The 21,663-nt window shown below is 46.7% G+C and overlaps 1 protein-coding gene across 1 annotated transcript in view; it reads right to left on the reverse strand.

Annotated features, from left to right (window-relative positions):
• Window positions 1–21,453, reverse strand: part of STON2 (stonin 2) — a 74,403-nt gene extending 52,950 nt beyond the window's left edge. The window contains exon 1 of the mRNA XM_040412251.1: window positions 21,309–21,453. Coding sequence (XP_040268185.1) covers window positions 21,309–21,376 — 68 coding nt within the window. The 5' untranslated portion in view covers window positions 21,377–21,453. The remainder of the gene's footprint in view (window positions 1–21,308) is intronic.
• Window positions 21,454–21,663: the final 210 nt, after the last annotated feature.

The raw sequence follows: 21,663 nt of genomic DNA on the forward strand, positions 1-21,663 counted from the left end.
CGCTCCAGAGTGACGTCAGGGCGCCCCAAGCGCATGGATCATGTGATCGCATTGGACACGTCATCCATGCGCATGGGGCGCTCTGACGTCACTCTGGAGCGCCCCGGGAGCCGCACGGACGGTAAGTATACCGCTCCCCCGCTCCCCGCTCCTACTATGGCAACCAGGACTTTAATAGCGTCCTGGGTGCCATAGTAACACTGAAAGCATTTGGAAGACGGTTCCGTCTTCAAATGCTTTCAGTACACTTGCGTTTTTCCGGATCCAGAGTGTAATTCCGGCAAGTGGAGTACATGCCGGATCCGGACAACGCAAGTGTGAAAGAGGCCTAAGGCACAGAGCACAGCAATGACACTGCTCTCTCTCAGAGCTCCATAAAACTACAGAAAACGGCTGCTGGGGAGGTTCTTATATAGTAAGGCCTTTTTCACACGGGCGAGATTTCCGCGCGGGTGCAATGCGTGAGGTGAACGCATTGCACCCGCACTAAATCCGGACCCATTCATTTCTATGGGGCTGTGGGGGTGTTTTTCACGCAACGCAGGCCCCATAGAAGTAAATGGGGCTGCGTGAAAATCGCAAGCAAGTGCGGATGCAGTGCGATTTTCACGCATGGTTGCTAGGAGATGATCGGGATGGAGACCCGATCATTATTATTTTCCCTTATAACATGGTTATAAGGGAAAATAGTAGCATTCTTAATCCAGAATAATTAGTTGAATAGGACTGGAGGGGTTAAAAAAATAATAATAATAATTTAACTCACCTCATCCACTTGTTCGCGCAGCCCGGCATCTCTTCTGTCTTCTTCTTTGCTGTGCAGGAGGAAAAGGACCTGGGGTGACATCACTGCGCTCATCACATGGTCCGTCACATGATCTATTGCCATGGTGATGGATCATGCGATGGACCATGTGATGAGCGCAGTGATGTCATCAAAGGTCCTTTACCCAGGTCCTGAAGAAAGAAGAGAAGCCGGGCTGCGTGAACAAATGGATTAAGGTGAGTTAAATTATTTATTTTATTTTTTTAACCCCTCCAGCGCTATTGTACTATGCATTCTGTATTCAGAATGCTATTATTTTCCCTTATAACCATGTTATAAGGAGAAATAATACAATCTACACTACAACTAACCCAAACCTGAACTTCTGTGAAGAAGTTCGGGTTTGGGTACCAAACATGCAGATTTTTCTCACATGCGTGCAAAATGCATAAAAATGTTTTGCACTCGCGCGGAAAAATCACGCATTTTCCCGTGACGCACCTGCATCTTATCCGGCCAAAATCCATGATGCCCGTGTGAAAGAGGCATAAGGGGGAGGCAGCTTTCCTATTGGTTGCTAGGGATGTTGCTAAGCTCTGACAAAAATATTGCAGCTTTCTCATTGGCCCACAAGCAAGAAGGGAGGTCACGATTACAAAGATATAGCGCTATATTCTACATCGACGCGAATTCTCGATGTTCCGATATTTGCAATAAAAATTTGCGATCAACATTAGTAACAACGCAACATAACACCAAACTATTATAACGACACTCAGCACATCCTGTATTATACTCCAGAGCTGCACTCACTAATCACTACTGATCCTGAGTTAAATGATAGTACAGTATGATGTATTAACAAAATCCAGCCTAAATGGATATAATAAATATCATGGGTTACATGTAGAAATAGAAGGTCCAGCTAAGGTATAACCCTACAAAGTGGATAATCTTTAATAATATTCACAAAACAAACATTCAGTCCTATTCTGTCCAAGCATAAGCGTGTCCACCAATATAATAAAATGGGGGATAGATGACCCTAGTAATATTTCTGACACTAGGCCCTGTGCCCAGGGGCGACTCCTGAAGGTGGAGACCCCCCGTCCTCGAACCTCACTGGCAACTCCTAGTTAACCCTAAAGTGAAAGGGCAGATAATCAATATAATTGGTGGACAAGATCAGGTATGGACAAAAAAGATACAACAGTATGCACAATGTATACAGCCCTATTGGTAACAATACCAAAAGGTACACGGTGCAGCTGACTTCATAACACAATGACGACACCTGAGGAAAAACTAATAGTAACACAGACGTATCTGTGCTCAACCCCAACGCGTTTCCCCCACGGTGTGGGATCATCAGGGGGTAAATGAATTATATTAGATAGTCAAAGCGATAAATGTCCAACGGAAGGAGGCCCAAACTGGGACAAACACGATACATCCGTAGGACAAATCAAGGTGTCAAATGACGGTCAAAAAGTAACATTAAAAGATTGGACCAGATGACCTTACTGGGAGAGGCGAAGGGAGGCAAAGATAAACAGCAACAGTCTAATGGAACTGTATCCAGAGAAAATGCTCTATAGACATAGCCCCGCTTTCAAACAAGCCAAGATTCGCCTTACTGATAGAATATGGCCAGGTCGTATAACAGATTCCAGTATATTTGTAAAAACGATAAGCTTAAGAAACGTCAAACAGTCCCTGTAGATACAAAGGCCATTCGTCCTGCGTACCTGTTGATGCCGACAAGGCGCTTATCCTCCCATGCTGGATGATAGTGACTTCTCCCAGGGTCCAACCTAGTCAGCTGCACCGTGTACCTTTTGGTATTGTTACCAATAGGGCTGTATACATTGTGCATACTGTTGTATCCTTTTTGTCCATACCTGATCTTGTCCTGATGTATTAACAGCAGCGTACATTCTGGTATATTACAGTACATCACGGTATAGCACATCACATTACAGTATATTACAGTACAGCACAGTACATTATGGTATATTACACTATATTACAGTATATTACAGTACATTACGGTATATTACAGTACAGCACAGTACATTATGGTATATTACAGTACATCACGGTATAGCACATCACATTACAGTATATTACAGTATAGCACAGTACATTATGGTATATTACACTATATTACGGTATATTACAGTACATTACGGTATATTACAGTACATTATGGTATATTACACTATATTACGGTATATTACAGTACATTACGGTATATTACAGTATAGCACAGTACATTCTAGTATATTACAGTACATCACGGTATAGCACATCACATTACAGTATATTACAGTATAGCACAGTACATTATGGTATATTACAGTACATTACGGTACATTACAGTGTAGCACAGTACATTACAGTATATTACAGTACAGCACAGTACATTATGGTATATTACACTATATTACGGTATATTACAGTACATTACGGTATATTACAGTATAGCACAGTACATTCTGGTATATTACAGTACATCACGGTATAGCACATCACATTACAGTATATTACAGTATAGCACAGTACATTACAGTGTAGCACAGTACATTATGGTATATTACAGTACATTATGGTATATTACAGTATAGCACAGTACATTACAGTGTAGCACAGTACATTACAGTATAGAACAGTACATTATGGTATATTACAGTGCATTATGGTATATTACAGTATAGCACAGTACATTACAGTATAGCACAGTACATTATGGTATATTACAGTACATTACGGTACATTACAGTATAGCACAGTACATTACAGTGTAGCACAGTACATTATGGTATATTACAGTGCATTATGGTATATTAAAGTATAGCACAGTACATTACAGTGTAGCACAGTACATTATGGTATATTACAGTACATTACAGTATATTACAGTATAGCACAGTACATTATAGTATAGCACAGTACATCATGGTATATTACAGTGTAGCACAGTACATTATGGTATATTACAGTACATTACAGTATAGCACAGTACATTACAGTGTAGCACAGTACATTATGGTATATTACACTATAGCACAGTACATTACAGTGTAGCACAGTACATTATGGTATATTACAGTACATTACGGTATATTACAGTATAGCACAGTACATTACAGTATAGCACAGTACATTATGGTATATTACAGTACATTATGGTATATTACAGTATAGCACAGTACATTACAGTGTAGCACAGTACATTATGGTATATTACAGTACATTACGGTACATTACAGTATAGCACAGTACATTACAGTGTAGCACAGTACATTATGGTATATTACAGTACATTACGGTACATTACAGTATAGCACAGTACATTATGGTATATTACAGTGCATTATGGTATATTACAGTATAGCACAGTACATTACAGTGTAGCACAGTACATTATGGTATATTACAGTATAGCACAGTACATTACAGTGTAGCACAGTACATTATGGTATATTACAGTACATTATGGTATATTACAGTATAGCACAGTACATTATGGTATATTACAGTACATTACGGTATATTACAGTACATTACGGTATATTACAGTATAGCACAGTACATTACAGTATAGCACAGTACATTATGGTATATTACAGTGCATTATGGTATATTACAGTATAGCACAGTACATTACAGTGTAGCACAGTACATTATGGTATATTACACTATAGCACAGTACATTACAGTGTAGCACAGTACATTATGGTATATTACAGTACATTACGGTATATTACAGTATAGCACAGTACATTACAGTATAGCACAGTACATTATGGTATATTACAGTACATTATGGTATATTACAGTATAGCACAGTACATTACAGTGTAGCACAGTACATTATGGTATATTACAGTACATTACGGTACATTACAGTATAGCACAGTACATTATGGTATATTACAGTGCATTATGGTATATTACAGTATAGCACAGTACATTACAGTGTAGCACAGTACATTATGGTATATTACAGTATAGCACAGTACATTACAGTGTAGCACAGTACATTATGGTATATTACAGTACATTACGGTATATTACAGTATAGCACAGTACATTACAGTGTAGCACAGTACATTATGGTATATTACAGTACATTATGGTATATTACAGTATAGCACAGTACATTACAGTGTAGCACAGTACATTATGGTATATTAAGGTACATTACGGTATATTACAGTATAGCACAGTACATTACAGTGTAGCACAGTACATTATGGTATATTACAGTATAGCACAGTACATTACAGTATAGCACAGTACATTACAGTGTAGCACAGTACATTATGGTATATTACAGTACATTACGGTATATTACAGTATAGCACAGTACATTACAGTGTAGCACAGTACATTATGGTATATTACAGTATAGCACAGTACATTACAGTATAGCACAGTACATTATGGTATATTACAGTACATTACGGTATATTACAGTATAGCACAGTACATTACAGTGTAGCACAGTACATTATGGTATATTACAGTACATTACGGTATATTACAGTACAGCACAGTACATTACAGTATAGCACAGTACATTATGGTATATTACAGTACATTATGGTATATTACAGTATAGCACAGTACATTACAGTGTAGCACAGTACATTATGGTATATTACAGTACATTACGGTATATTACAGTATAGCACAGTACATTACAGTATAGCACAGTACATTATGGTATATTACAGTACATTATGGTATATTACAGTATAGCACAGTACATTACAGTATAGCACAGTACATTATGGTATATTACAGTACATTACGGTATATTACAGTATAGCACAGTACATTACAGTGTAGCACAGTACATTATGGTATATTACAGTACATTACGGTATATTACAGTATAGCACAGTACATTACAGTGTAGCACAGTACATTATGGTATATTACAGTACATTACGGTATATTACAGTATAGCACAGTACATTACCGGGTAGCACAGTACATTATGGTATATTACAGTACATTACGGTATATTACAGTATAGCACAGTACATTCTGGTATATTACAGTACATCACGGTATAGCACATCACATTACAGTATATTACAGTATAGCACAGTACATTACAGTATATTACAGTATAGCACAGTACATTACAGTGTAGCACAGTACATTATGGTATATTACAGTACATTACAGTATATTACAGTACATTACAGTGTAGCACAGTACATTATGGTATATTACAGTACATTATGGTATATTACAGTATAGCACAGTACATTACAGTGTAGCACAGTACATTATGGTATATTACAGTGCATTATGGTATATTACAGTATAGCACAGTACATTACAGTGTAGCACAGTACATTATGGTATATTACAGTACATTACAGTATATTACAGTATAGCACAGTACATTACAGTATAGCACAGTACATCATGGTATATTACAGTGTAGCACAGTACATTATGGTATATTACAGTACATTACAGTATAGCACAGTACATTACAGTGTAGCACAGTACATTATGGTATATTACAGTGCATTATGGTATATTACAGTATAGCACAGTACATTACAGTGTAGCACAGTACATTATGGTATATTACACTATAGCACAGTACATTACAGTGTAGCACAGTACATTATGGTATATTACAGTACATTACGGTATATTACAGTATAGCACAGTACATTACAGTATAGCACAGTACATTATGGTATATTACAGTACATTATGGTATATTACAGTATAGCACAGTACATTACAGTGTAGCACAGTACATTATGGTATATTACAGTACATTACGGTACATTACAGTATAGCACAGTACATTATGGTATATTACAGTGCATTATGGTATATTACAGTATAGCACAGTACATTACAGTGTAGCACAGTACATTATGGTATATTACAGTATAGCACAGTACATTACAGTGTAGCACAGTACATTATGGTATATTACAGTACATTACGGTATATTACAGTATAGCACAGTACATTACAGTGTAGCACAGTACATTATGGTATATTACAGTACATTATGGTATATTACAGTATAGCACAGTACATTACAGTGTAGCACAGTACATTATGGTATATTACAGTACATTACGGTATATTACAGTATAGCACAGTACATTACAGTGTAGCACAGTACATTATGGTATATTACAGTATAGCACAGTACATTACAGTATAGCACAGTACATTACAGTGTAGCACAGTACATTATGGTATATTACAGTACATTACGGTATATTACAGTATAGCACAGTACATTACAGTGTAGCACAGTACATTATGGTATATTACAGTATAGCACAGTACATTACAGTATAGCACAGTACATTATGGTATATTACAGTACATTACGGTATATTACAGTATAGCACAGTACATTACAGTGTAGCACAGTACATTATGGTATATTACAGTACATTACGGTATATTACAGTACAGCACAGTACATTACAGTATAGCACAGTACATTATGGTATATTACAGTACATTATGGTATATTACAGTATAGCACAGTACATTACAGTGTAGCACAGTACATTATGGTATATTACAGTACATTACGGTATATTACAGTATAGCACAGTACATTACAGTATAGCACAGTACATTATGGTATATTACAGTACATTATGGTATATTACAGTATAGCACAGTACATTACAGTATAGCACAGTACATTATGGTATATTACAGTACATTACGGTATATTACAGTATAGCACAGTACATTACAGTGTAGCACAGTACATTATGGTATATTACAGTACATTACGGTATATTACAGTATAGCACAGTACATTACAGTGTAGCACAGTACATTATGGTATATTACAGTACATTACGGTATATTACAGTATAGCACAGTACATTACCGGGTAGCACAGTACATTATGGTATATTACAGTACATTACGGTATATTACAGTATAGCACAGTACATTCTGGTATATTACAGTACATCACGGTATAGCACATCACATTACAGTATATTACAGTATAGCACAGTACATTACAGTATATTACAGTATAGCACAGTACATTACAGTGTAGCACAGTACATTATGGTATATTACAGTACATTACAGTATATTACAGTACATTACAGTGTAGCACAGTACATTATGGTATATTACAGTACATTATGGTATATTACAGTATAGCACAGTACATTACAGTGTAGCACAGTACATTATGGTATATTACAGTGCATTATGGTATATTACAGTATAGCACAGTACATTACAGTGTAGCACAGTACATTATGGTATATTACAGTACATTACAGTATATTACAGTATAGCACAGTACATTACAGTATAGCACAGTACATCATGGTATATTACAGTGTAGCACAGTACATTATGGTATATTACAGTACATTACAGTATAGCACAGTACATTACAGTGTAGCACAGTACATTATGGTATATTACAGTGCATTATGGTATATTACAGTATAGCACAGTACATTACAGTGTAGCACAGTACATTATGGTATATTACACTATAGCACAGTACATTACAGTGTAGCACAGTACATTATGGTATATTACAGTACATGACGGTATATTACAGTATAGCACAGTACATTACAGTGTAGCACAGTACATTATGGTATATTACAGTATAGCACAGTACATTACAGTGTAGCACAGTACATTATGGTATATTACAGTATAGCACAGTACATTACAGTATAGCACAGTACATTACAGTGTAGCACAGTACATTATAGTATATTACAGTATATTACAGTATAGCACAGTACATTACAGTGTAGCACAGTACATTATGGTATACTACAGTACATTATGGTATATTACAGTATAGCACAGTACATTACAGTGTAGCACAGTACATTATGGTATATTACAGTACATTACGGTATATTACAGTATAGCACAGTACATTACAGTATAGCACAGTACATTATGGTATATTACAGTACATTATGGTATATTACAGTATAGCACAGTACATTACAGTGTAGCACAGTACATTATGGTATATTACAGTACATTACGGTATATTACAGTATAGCACAGTACATTACAGTATAGCACAGTACATTATGGTATATTACAGTACATTATGGTATATTACAGTATAGCACAGTACATTACAGTGTAGCACAGTACATTATGGTATATTACAGTACATTACGGTATATTACAGTATAGCACAGTACATTACAGTGTAGCACAGTACATTATGGTATATTACAGTACATTACGGTATATTACAGTATAGCACAGTACATTACAGTGTAGCACAGTACATTATGGTATATTACAGTACATTACGGTATATTACAGTATAGCACAGTACATTACAGTGTAGCACAGTACATTATGGTATATTACAGTACATTACGGTATATTACAGTATAGCACAGTACATTACAGTGTAGCACAGTACATTATGGTATATTACAGTACATTACGGTATATTACAGTATAGCACAGTACATTACAGTATAGCACAGTACATTATGGTATATTACAGTATAGCACAGTACATTACAGTACATTACGGTATATTACAGTATAGCACAGTACATTACAGTATAGCACAGTACATTATGGTATATTACAGTACAGCGGTTTTTAATTGCTGGGCAGAAAGCTCCAGTTCTCGGATGACCGCACTCAGGACATGTCCGACTGACCCTGATATTGTAGATGGAAGCCCCCACCTGAAGAATGTGGACCGTACATCGGAGTAATCCAGAGCAGGTTCTGGGGGTTCATGTGGCCCCAACTACGTGACCGGAAGGGGCAATATCCTGCAGATCTCTGGTGTAATAATCTGTAGGATATATCAGGGAGTGCTCCCCTCACCTGCTAACCCTGTGTGTCCCGGCGCACTCCTCTCACCTGCGGCTGTTAACCCTGTGTGTCCCAGCGTGCTCCTCTCACCTGCGGCTGTTAACCCTGTGTGTCCCGGCGTGCTCCTCTCACCTGCGGCTGTTAACCCTGCGTGTCCAAGCGTGCTCCTCTCACCTGCGGCTGTTAACCCAGTGTGTCCCGGCACGCTCCTCTCTCCTATGGCTGTTACCCTGTTTGTCCTGGCGCGCTCCTCTCACCTGTGGCTGTTAACCCTGTGTGTCCCGGCGCGCTCCTCTCTCCTATGGCTGTTACCCTGTGTGTCCCGGCGCGCTCCTCTCACCTGTGGCTGTTACCCTGTGTGTCCCGGCGTGCTCCTCTCACCTGTGGCTGTTAACCCTGTGTGTCCCGGCGCGCTCCTCTCACCTGTGGCTGTTACCCTGTTTGTCCCGGCGCGCTCCTCTCACCTGTGGCTGTTACCCTGTGTGTCCCGGCGCGCTCCTCTCACCTGTGGCTGTTAACCCTGTGTGTCTCGGCGCGCTCCTCTCACCTGTGGCTGTTACCCTGTGTGTCCCGGCGCGCTCTTCTCTCACCTGTGGCTGTTAACCCTGTGTGTCTCGGCGCGCTCCTCTCACCTGTGGCTGTTACCCTGTGTGTTCCGGCGCGTTCCTCTCACCTGTGGCTGTTAACCCTGTGTGTCCCGGCCCGCTCCTCTCACCTGTGGCTGTTAACCCTGTGTGTCCCGGCGCGCTCCTCTTACCTGTGGCTGTTAACCCTGTGTGTCCAAGCGCGCCCCTCTTACTTGTGGCTGTTACCTTGTGTGTCCCGGCGCTCTTCTCTCACCTGTGGCTGTTAACCCTGTGTGTCCCGGCGCGCTCCTCTCACCTGTGGCTGTTAACCCTGTGTGTCCCGGCGCGCTCCTCTCACCTGTGGCTGTTAACCCTGTGTGTCCAAGCGCGCCCCTCTTACTTGTGGCTGTTACCTTGTGTGTCCCGCCGTGCTCTTCTCTCACCTGTGGCTGTTAACCCTGTGTGTCTCGGCGCGCTCCTCTCTCCTCTGGCTGTTACCCTGTGTGTCCCGGCGCGTTCCTCTCACCTGCGGCTGGTAACCCTGTGTGTCCCGGCGCGCTCCTCTCACCTGTGGCTGTTAACCCTGTGTGTCCCGGCACGCTCCTCTCACCTGCGGCTGTTACCCTGTGTGTCCTGGCATGCTCCTCTCACCTGCGGCTGTTAACCCTGTGTGTCCCGGCACGCTCCTCTCACCTGCGGCTGGTAACCCTGTGTGTCCCGGCACGCTCCTCTCACCTGCGGCTGGTAACCCTGTGTGTCCCGGCGCGCTCCTCTCACCTGTGGCTGTTAACCCTGTGTGTCCCGGCACGCTCCTCTCACCTGCGGCTGTTACCCTGTGTGTCCTGGCATGCTCCTCTCACCTGCGGCTGTTAACCCTGTGTGTCCCGGCACGCTCCTCTCACATGCGGCTGGTAACCCTGTGTGTCCCGGCGCGCTCCTCTCACCTGTGGCTGTTAACCCTGTGTGTCCCGGCACGCTCCTCTCACCTGCGGCTGTTACCCTGTGTGTCCCGGCACGCTCCTCTCACCTGCGGCTGTTAACCCTGTGTGTCCTGGCATGCTCCTCTCACCTGTGGCTGTTACCCTGTGTGTCCTGGCATGCTCCTCTCACCTGCGGCTGTTAACCCTGTGTGTCCCGGCACGCTCCTCTCACCTGCGGCTGTTAACCCTGTGTGTCCCGGCACGCTCCTCTCACCTGCGGCTGTTAACCCTGTGTGTCCCGGCACGCTCCTCTCACCTGCGGCTGGTAACCCTGTGTGTCCTGGCATGCTCCTCTCACCTGTGGCTGTTAACCCTGTGTGTCCCGGCACGCTCCTCTCACCTGCGGCTGTTAACCCTGTGTGTCCTGGCATGCTCCTCTCACCTGTGGCTGTTACCCTGTGTGCTCGGTCGCGCTCCCTGCGTTGCTGGTGACAGCTGGCTGGATATGAGATAACTGGGACTTGATGTGTGTGGGCGTACGGGAGACGAGCTGCAGCGCTCCACCTCACACTGAGCCTGTGCTGGGGATACTATGTGATTACACTGGGAAGAAGGGCTCCCCCACATGGCACCCAAACACTGTACACTGTAGGGGTGCAGGCTCCGGGATCCTCTCCCTAGCATGGCGGTGTCTGTAGAGACGATAGTGCCTCCGCGAGATGTAGGGGTCCCTCCAAGGAACATCATCCATCCATCATGGTGGTCAGAGTACACTAATCTGGGTCTTGGTGGTTGCCAGGGTGCACCAGGCTGGGCTCCGGTGGTTATAAGGGTACACAAAGCTGGGCCCCAGTGGTTGTCAGGGTACACCAGGGTCGGCCCCAGTGGTTGTCAGGGTACACCAGGCTCGGCCCCTGTGGTTGTCAGGGTACACCAGGCTCGGCCCCTGTGGTTGTCAGGGTACACCAGGCTCGGCCCCTGTGGTTGTCAGGGTACACCAGGGTCGGCCCCTGTGGTTGTCAGGGTACACCAGGCTCGGCCCCTGTGGTTGTCAGGGTACACCAGGCTCGGCCCCTGTGGTTGTCAGGGTACACCAGGCTCGGCCCCTGTGGTTGTCAGGGTACACCAGGCTCGGCCCCTGTGGTTGTCAGGGTACACCAGGCTCGGCCCCTGTGGTTGTCAGGGTACACCAGGCTCGGCCCCTGTGGTTGTCAGGGTACACCAGGGTCGGCCCCAGTGGTTGTCAGGGTACACCAGGCTCGGCCCCTGTGGTTGTCAGGGTACACCAGGCTCGGCCCCTGTGGTTGTCAGGGTACACCAGGCTCGGCCCCTGTGGTTGTCAGGGTACACCAGGCTCGGCCCCTGTGGTTGTCAGGGTACACCAGGCTCGGCCCCTGTGGTTGTCAGGGTACACCAGGCTCGGCCCCTGTGGTTGTCAGGGTACACCAGGCTCGGCCCCTGTGGTTGTCAGGGTACACCAGGCTCGGCCCCTGTGGTTGTCAGGGTACACCAGGCTCGGCCCCTGTGGTTGTCAGGGTACACCAGGCTCGGCCCCTGTGGTTGTCAGGGTACACCAGGCTCGGCCCCTGTGGTTGTCAGGGTACACCAGGCTCGGCCCCTGTGGTTGTCAGGGTACACCAGGCTCGGCCCCTGTGGTTGTCAGGGTACACCAGGCTCGGCCCCTGTGGTTGTCAGGGTACACCAGGCTCGGCCCCTGTGGTTGTCAGGGTACACCAGGGTCGGCCCCAGTGGTTGTCAGGGTACACCAGGCTCGCCCCCTGTGGTTGTCAGGGTACACCAGGCTCGGCCCCTGTGGTTGTCAGGGTACACCAGGCTCGGCCCCTGTGGTTGTCAGGGTACACCAGGCTCGGCCCCTGTGGTTGTCAGGGTACACCAGGCTCGGCCCCTGTGGTTGTCAGGGTACACCAGGCTCGGCCCCTGTGGTTGTCAGGGTACACCAGGCTCGGCCCCTGTGGTTGTCAGGGTACACCAGGCTCGGCCCCTGTGGTTGTCAGGGTACACCAGGCTCGGCCCCTGTGGTTGTCAGGGTACACCAGGCTCGGCCCCTGTGGTTGTCAGGGTACACCAGGCTCGGCCCCTGTGGTTGTCAGGGTACACCAGGCTCGGCCCCTGTGGTTGTCAGGGTACACCAGGCTCGGCCCCTGTGGTTGTCAGGGTACACCAGGGTCGGCCCCAGTGGTTGTCAGGGTACACCAGGCTCGGCCCCTGTGGTTGTCAGGGTACACCAGGCTCGGCCCCTGTGGTTGTCAGGGTACACCAGGCTCGGCCCCTGTGGTTGTCAGGGTACACCAGGCTCGGCCCCTGTGGTTGTCAGGGTACACCAGGCTCGGCCCCTGTGGTTGTCAGGGTACACCAGGCTCGGCCCCTGTGGTTGTCAGGGTACACCAGGCTCGGCCCCTGTGGTTGTCAGGGTACACCAGGCTCGGCCCCTGTGGTTGTCAGGGTACACCAGGCTCGGCCCCTGTGGTTGTCAGGGTACACCAGGCTCGGCCCCTGTGGTTGTCAGGGTACACCAGGCTCGGCCCCAATTGTCAGCACATTTTCGCTCCTTTCACAGATTTGCCTCAGACTCGGGGAGTCCGGTTACCATGGAGACGCTTCATCCCGGTAACGGGGGCCGCAAATCTACACATCTTTCTGCCTCTTATCATTAACCTCTTCTCTGCTGGAAGTATCTGCGGGTAATGAGCTGGCTAACCGCCGTAATAGCCTCAAGGGGAGGGCGGGCATCACTGAGCGGAAATGACCGAAATGTGGATGAATGTGACCCCCAGAGCCAGCGCTGTCAAGTCTGGGTCACTAGATCTGAGGCTAGGGGCGTTGATAGGGTCTCAAAAGATCCGGGGCCCAAGCCCCAATACATATGACCCAGTTCTCTAAGTCGACCCCCCCTCCCCCCACACACCGCATTTTGCTGTACTTGCTATACAGCAGAACATACCTGTCACATCCAGGGCCTCCATAACAGTGACATCCACAGTGCCCCATAACACTGACATCCACAGTGCCCCATAACAGTGACATCCACAGTGCCCCATAACACTGACATCCACAGTGCCCCATAACAGTGACATCCACAGTGCCCCATAACAGTGACATCCACAGTGCCCCCATAACAGTGACATCCACAGCGCCCCCATAACAGTGACATCCACAGTGCCCCCATAACAGAGACATCCACAGTGCCCCCATAACAGTGACATCCACAGCGCCCCCATAACACTGACATCCACAGTGCCCCCATGACAGTGACATCCACAGTGCCCCATAACACTGACATCCACAGTGCTCCCATGACAGTGACATCCACAGCGCCCCCATAACAGTGACATCCACAGCGCCTCCATGACAGTGACATCTACAGTGCTCCCATGACAGTGACATCCACAGTGCCCCCATGACAGTGACATCCATAGTGCTCCCATAACAGTGACATCCACAGTGCTCCCCCATAACAGTGACATCCACAGCGCCCCCATAACAGAGACATCCACAGTGCCCCCATAACAGAGACATCCACAGTGCCCCCATAACAGTGACATCCACAGCGCCCCCATAACACTGACATCCACAGTGCCCCCATGACAGTGACATCCACAGTGCTCCCCCCATGACAGTGACATCCACAGTGCCCCATAACACTGACATCCACAGTGCTCCCATGACAGTGACATCCACAGCGCCCCCATAACAGTGACATCCACAGCGCCTCCATGACAGTGACATCCACAGCACCCCCATAACAGTGACATCCACAGCGCCCCCATAACAGTGACATCCACAGCGCCTCCATGACAGTGACATCCACAGTGCCCCCATGACAGTGACATCCATAGTGCTCCCATAACAGTGACATCCACAGATCCCCCATAACAGTGACATCCACAGTGCCTCCATAACACAGACATCCACAGATCCCCCATAACAGTGACATCCACAGTGCCCCTATAACAGTGTCATCCACAGTGCCCCCATAACAGTGACATCCACAGATCCCCCATAACAGTGACATCCACAGTGCCCCCATAACAGTGACATCCACAGCGCCCCCATAACAGTGACATCCACAGATCCCCCATAACAGTGACATCCACAGTGCCCTCATAACAGTGACATCCACAGTGCCCCATAACAGTGACCAGGGGCGTTGCTAGGGCCTCAAAAGATCCGGGGCCCAAGCCCCAATGAATATTGCCCAATTCTCGAAATCAACCAACGCCCCAGCCCCCCCATAGCGCTCACTAAAGCACTGAAGACATTTTACTGTACTTGCTATACCTATCACATCCAGGGCCTCCAGGTGACGTCTCCTCCGGTGTAGATCTTCTATGTCATCATCGTCTCCACTTGGTCCAGACAACTTCTCTCAGCCGCCTCGTCTCTGCAGAGTGTTACACACGGACATCTTAAGTTCCTCACATTTCTAGCATCATCCCCCAACCTGGAGCCCCCACAGTGTTATCCTGCTGCTCTCTATGCTATCTGAGTGCCCCCCATAGTAATAGTGCTCCTCATAGTCCCACCAACAGTAATTCCCCTCGAGAATGCCCTAATTAGTAATACTGCCCCCTACTGGACCCAACAGTGATAATGCTCCCCAAGAGTGCCCCATTAGTAGAAGAGCCCTCCAGTATTAATAATACAGTCACAGAGCCCCCAGTAGAAATAAGGCCCCTTATTGTTCCCCCAGTGGTAATAAAGTTCTGTACAGCCCCCCCCCACCCCATAGTGTTCTTAGTAGAAATAAGACGGATTTATGAGTCACTCCTATAGAGCCCCCAGTAGTAATAAGAACGCCTATAATGTCCCCTGGATTTATAATACCCCTACAGTGCCGCCAGTGTCAGTCCTATGTAAATAATATCACACCATATATCCTGCCCCCTCCAAAATACAGTCATATGTAAATAACATCACTCCCCTCCCTTCAGCCCCTCCAACATACAGTTCCATGTAAATAACCCTATTTCCCTCCCTCCACCATAGAGTCCCATGTAAATAACATTACCCCCTCCCAAGCCGCCTTTAACATACAGTCCCAAGTAAATAATATCGCCCCCTCCCCAGCCGCTTCCAACATGCAATCCTATGTAAACACCCCCCCCTCAACATTCAGTCCCATGTAAATAACATCAAATAACCCCAGCCCCTCCGACATATAGTCCCATGTAAATAACATCACTGCTACCCACAGCTGCCTCCAACATAGAGTCCCATGTAAATAACATCACCCTGCCCCAGCACCCTCCGACATTCAGTACCATGTAACATCACTCCCTCCGCCAGCCCCCTCCAACACACAGTTCCATGTAAATAACATCCCTCCCTTCAGCCCTAACATACAGTCCCAGTTAAATAACTACAACTCCCAGCATTGCTCTGGCTCCCCCTTCACTTACCTCTCCTCATGTACAGACATCACCACAGCTTCTTCCCCCAGGACTTCTCCTCTTCACTGCCGTCCTCTCCTGCATTGGTCACATGATGGTGACATCATCGCAGGTCCTTCTCAACCACTGCTTGTTTTACTGGTCACATGACCTGTGATGTCACCACAGGTCCTTCAGCTCTTGCAATGCATTAGATTCAATTGTATTGCCGTCCTGAGGACAGCAATACAGTTGTATCTAGCTGGCAGGCAGGACATTTGGGGCCTGGGACAAAACATCAGGGGCCCAGGCCCCGAATGTTTTAACCTAGCAGCGCCCCTGGCTGAGAAAAACCCCATGGAGAAGCACGGCAGTTAGGTCCCGCCTCATGGAAAAACGTGCAGTTAGGGCACGGCTCCATGGAGAAGCGCGCAGTTAGGCCCTGCCCCGTGGAGAAGAGCGCAGGAGGTCCCCATCCCATGGAGAAGCGCGCAGTTAGGCTCCGCCCCATGGAGAAGCGCGCAGTTAGGCCCTGCCTCATGGAAAAGCGCGCAGTTAGGGCACGGCTCCATGGAGAAGCGCGCAGTTAGGCCCTGCCCTGTGGAGAAGAGCGCAGGAGGTCCCCGTCCCATGGAGAAGCGTGCAGTTAGGCTCCGCCCCATGGAGAAGCGCGCAGTTAGGCCCTGCCTCATGGAAAAGCGCACAGTTAGGGCATGGCTCCATGGAGAAGCAGTTAGGCCCTTCCCCATGGAGAAGCAGTTAGGCCCTTCCCCATGAAGAAGCACGGCAGTTAGGGCACGAATCCATGGAGAAGCGCGCAGTTAGGCCCCGCCCCGTGGAGAAAAGCGCAGGTGGCCCCCGCCCCATGGAGAAGCGCGCAGTTAGGCCCCGCCCCATGGAGAAGCGTGCAGTTAGGCCCCGCCCCATGGAGAAGCGTGCAGTTAGGCTCCAGCCTCTGGAGCGCACTAAGGTCCCTCCATCCAAGAACATGCCCAGCTTCCCGCCAACATGAGGTGCCATGAGGAGCAGAGGGCATGGCGACGCTAGTCCTGGGGCAGCTCGGGCGCAGACATGTCAGAAGCGGGCGGCGCCGGGTCCTGTGCTCAGACCTGCCAGTCCTGGCGCAGACTCCGCAGTGACTCACAACTGACGAGCGGAAACATGACAGTGATTAATAGTGCCATCCAAAATGGCAGCGCGCATGGATGCAGCAGCCTGGAGCTCTCCATTTAGATGCCAATTTCTTATTTTTTACATAGTTATTACCTTAATTTTAAGCACAGTGAGTATTCAGTTTGCTACAGCACACACAGCGTATAGTGTGCAAGAGCTACTGGACATCAGAATGAAAGGTCCTGTTCCACCACCACCCCATAATATCCCGGATGAGATTCTAAAGACATCGGTGCCCGACTGGATGATTATACCGTCAAAGTGACGGCACAGAAGGAGACGGGAAAGGAAGCAGAAGCGGGGCAAGAGGGGCGGCATCAATACTCGATTAAAGAACCCCCCAAACAAGCAAGCACTACCCTGCCTGTTCGTCGCAAATACCCAGTCTATAGTGAACAAGATCGATGAGCTGAGACTGAGGATCTCATCTGATAGGATGAACACTTGCGCCTCATTTTTCACCGAAACCTGGCTAAATACTAACATCCCGGACGAGGCTATTGAACTTGCGGATTGGACTGTCTACCGAATGGATCGAACCGCTGAGTCCGGTAAGAATAAGGGAGGTGGAGTGTGTATTTATGTCCATAAGGCTCGGTGCACCTCCACAGTCATGGCTGAACAATACTGCTCCGCTGATTTAGAACTTGTGACACTTAAGTGTAGACCGTTCTACTTAACGAGGGAATTCACAGTCGTGTATCTCACCGTAGTTTATATTCCTCCAAATGTTAAGCTGGCGCTGTTCAAATATCATGATATTACGTACAGTCTGCAAAATATCCATCCAGATGGAGTTTTCATCTTAGCGGGTGATTTTAACCAAGCCAATCTTAAAACTGTGCTCCCCAAATTTTACCAGTTTGTTAAATTCCCAACTAGGGGGAGAAATACATTGGACCGTGTTTATTGCAACACAGCAAATGCTTCCACAGCGTCCCCTGCCCCCATCTCGGAAGGTCGGACCACATGTCTTTGGCTCCAGCATACAAACCTCTTATCACCAGGATTAAGCCCACTTTGCATACAATCAGAGTTTGGCCTGAAGGAGCCACAATGAGACGACAGGACTGTTTTGAGGACACAGATTGGGATTTGTTTAAACAGGCAGCTACAAAGGACAATCACACAGACTTCAACATATATGCCTCCTCTGTCCTATCCTATATTAAATTTTGCATGGACACTGACACCAAAATCTTCCGGACCTTCCCAAATAGGAAACCATGGATAAACAGAAATGTCCAAAACCTTTTGAAGGCACGTGACATTGCTTTCCGAAAGGGAGACCCAGAGGAGCACAAAACAGCCCGGTCCGATCTGAAGAGGGGCATTAGGGAGGCGAAGCTCTGCTACAAAACAACATCATTTCACGAGCTCTGATTCCCGACGCATGTGGCCGGTATCAAGTCCATCATGAATTATAAGAGCAGCACCTGTTCTATCAACACCGGAAATTCTTTCTCTCCTGATGACCTAAATCATTTTTTTGCACGATTTGACAAAGACAATGAGCTGCCGATCATCGGATTAGCCCAGCAAGAGGCTCCATCATGTCCCCTGATGCTGAGAGCACATGAGGTAGAAGGGGCCTGAAACCACATTAATCCCCACAAAGCAGCTGGCCCTGATGAAGTTCCTGGAAAAGTCCTAAAAAACTGTGCTAAACGGCTGAAAACCGTGTTTACCGGTATGTTTAACAGCTAGAGCCGGCCATTGTCCCCACTTGCATGAAGTCCTCCACAATTGTCCCAATTCCAAAACAGGCCGGGGTGAAGACCTTCAGTGACTATCGCCCGGTGGCTCTCACTCCTATTGCTATGAAGTGCTTTGAACAACTTGTCCTCAGGCACATGAAGAGCAAGATCTGCCCCTCCATGGACCGATACCAGTTTGCTGACAGAGCACATAGGTCGGCTGAGGACGCTGTGTCACTTACCCTCCACACTGCGCTGGCACACTGGAGCAGAGAGACAGCGATGTGCGGATGCTGTTCATTGATTACAGCTCGGCCTTTAACACCATCCCTCCCAACAAGTTGGCAACGAAACTGAACAACTTGGGTCTCAGCTCAGACCTGTGCAACTGGACACTGGATTTTCTTACAAAAAGACCACAAGTCGTACACATGGGCAAGCCCTTCTCTTCATCCCTAACACTAAGCCCTGGGTCTTCACCAATGACTGTAAACCTATTCACAATACCAATACAATTATACAATGTGCAGATGACACGACCGCGATCGGCCTGATCTTCAACAATGATGAAACAGCCGATAGGAAAGAGGCCGAGAACCTAGAGAGATGGAGGAAGAACAACAGCCTCCTACTCTATACCAAGAAAACAAAGGAGCTAATTCTGGATTTTAGGAAGAAGAAACGAAATGGACACCATCCCATTAGCATTAATGGTGGAAACGTGGACATAGTTCAAAGTTTCAGATTCTTGGGAGTTCATATTAGTCAGGACCTGTCATGGATAAAAAACACAACAGAAATGACCAAAAAAGGCCTTCAGAGGCTTCATTTTCTGAGGAGTCTGAAGAAAGCACAACTCCCAAAACAGCTGCCCCATAGAATCTGTTATCACATCCTGCATTACAGTGGGGTCCTCCGGCTGCTCTTCTGAGGACAAGAAGACCCTCAAGCGCATCATCAGAATGGCTGGAGAATCCCTGGTCCTCAGCTACCATCACTGGAGGACATCTTCACTGCTCGCTGCAGCAACAGGGCAAAAATTATCTGCGGGGATCCAACTCACCCCGGCCAAAGCCTTCTCATCCCCCTACCCTCTGGTAGGCGCCTTAGAGCCCTACACGCCCGCACCACTAGGCTGAAGAACAGCTTTTACCCCAAAGCAATCAGTCTCCTAAATGCTCAGAGACTATTGCCCCTTCCTAGGATAGAAACTACCACAGACTGAAAGTGACGACTGCATTCATGACCCCATGATGACCTCTTGTCTGCAGTGGTGTCTGATCAGGGTGTATATATACTCAGAAGCACTTCCTACTTGGCTCTTGCTATATATATATATATGCTGTGAACTGGGAATAGTAATGCTTTCTAGTGCAATGTTTTGTTTTCTAGTGCAATGCTTTAGTTTGAATGTCAGTTCTTGTTCCTCGGTCCATGGCATCTAGGATTGCTCCAAACAACATTTCATTGTATTGTACATTGTATCACATTGTATTGTACAGTGACAATAAAGGCATCTTATCTGATCTTATCTAGTGAGGGCGGGAAACTGAGGTGTAGTGCACGGGGCCACAGGGGGCCCACCATGTGCCTGGTGAGAGCTCCTGGGCGCCCCCTGCTGTCCATAGAGATACTGCAGCAGCCTGGACGGTAGGACTGAACTGTGAGGTGCAGACAGGTAGAAGTCATAGCTTACACCAAAATAAGGGCCTTCACACTGCATCCGTGTGTGAGCGCGGTCCTCCATTCTGGACTCACAGGAGCGCACAGCGTTAGGGCTCATGCATGCGACCGTAGGTTGTTTTGCGGTTCGCAGCACGGGCAAGGCTGCCGCACGTTTGTGTGCATGAGCCCTAACTCTGTGCGCTCCTGTGAGTCCACAACGGAGGACCGCGCTCACACACAAGGGGTTATTCCCGCAATGGACTCACTTGCGTGCGACCGCCCTAATAAGGAGGTCTATCGAGGAGACCGGTCGCCATATTCCCTGCGCTGCCATGGGGTGCGCCTCGTCATAAGTCCTCCAGCGGTCTTCTATGGTAACTCCGAGCGGCAGTAGATTCCTGGCTTTTACACCAGAAAACTGCGATCACGCCCCCATTCTAAGACCACGCTCCCTTTTAGAAGAGATGAGGACGGTGTAAAATCCGCCATTTGTGACTATGAGACTTTTTAATTAAACTTTTGAAAAACAAACACATTTAGGGGCACATTAATGAAGACCGGTGTTTTATACCTGGCGCCGGCCTCTTCATAACATCGGCGCATCCTCCACCGCTTCTAAAT

This window comes from Bufo bufo, chromosome 11 (genome assembly GCF_905171765.1).
Source record: "Bufo bufo chromosome 11, aBufBuf1.1, whole genome shotgun sequence".
Lineage (NCBI taxonomy): Eukaryota > Metazoa > Chordata > Amphibia > Anura > Bufonidae > Bufo > Bufo bufo.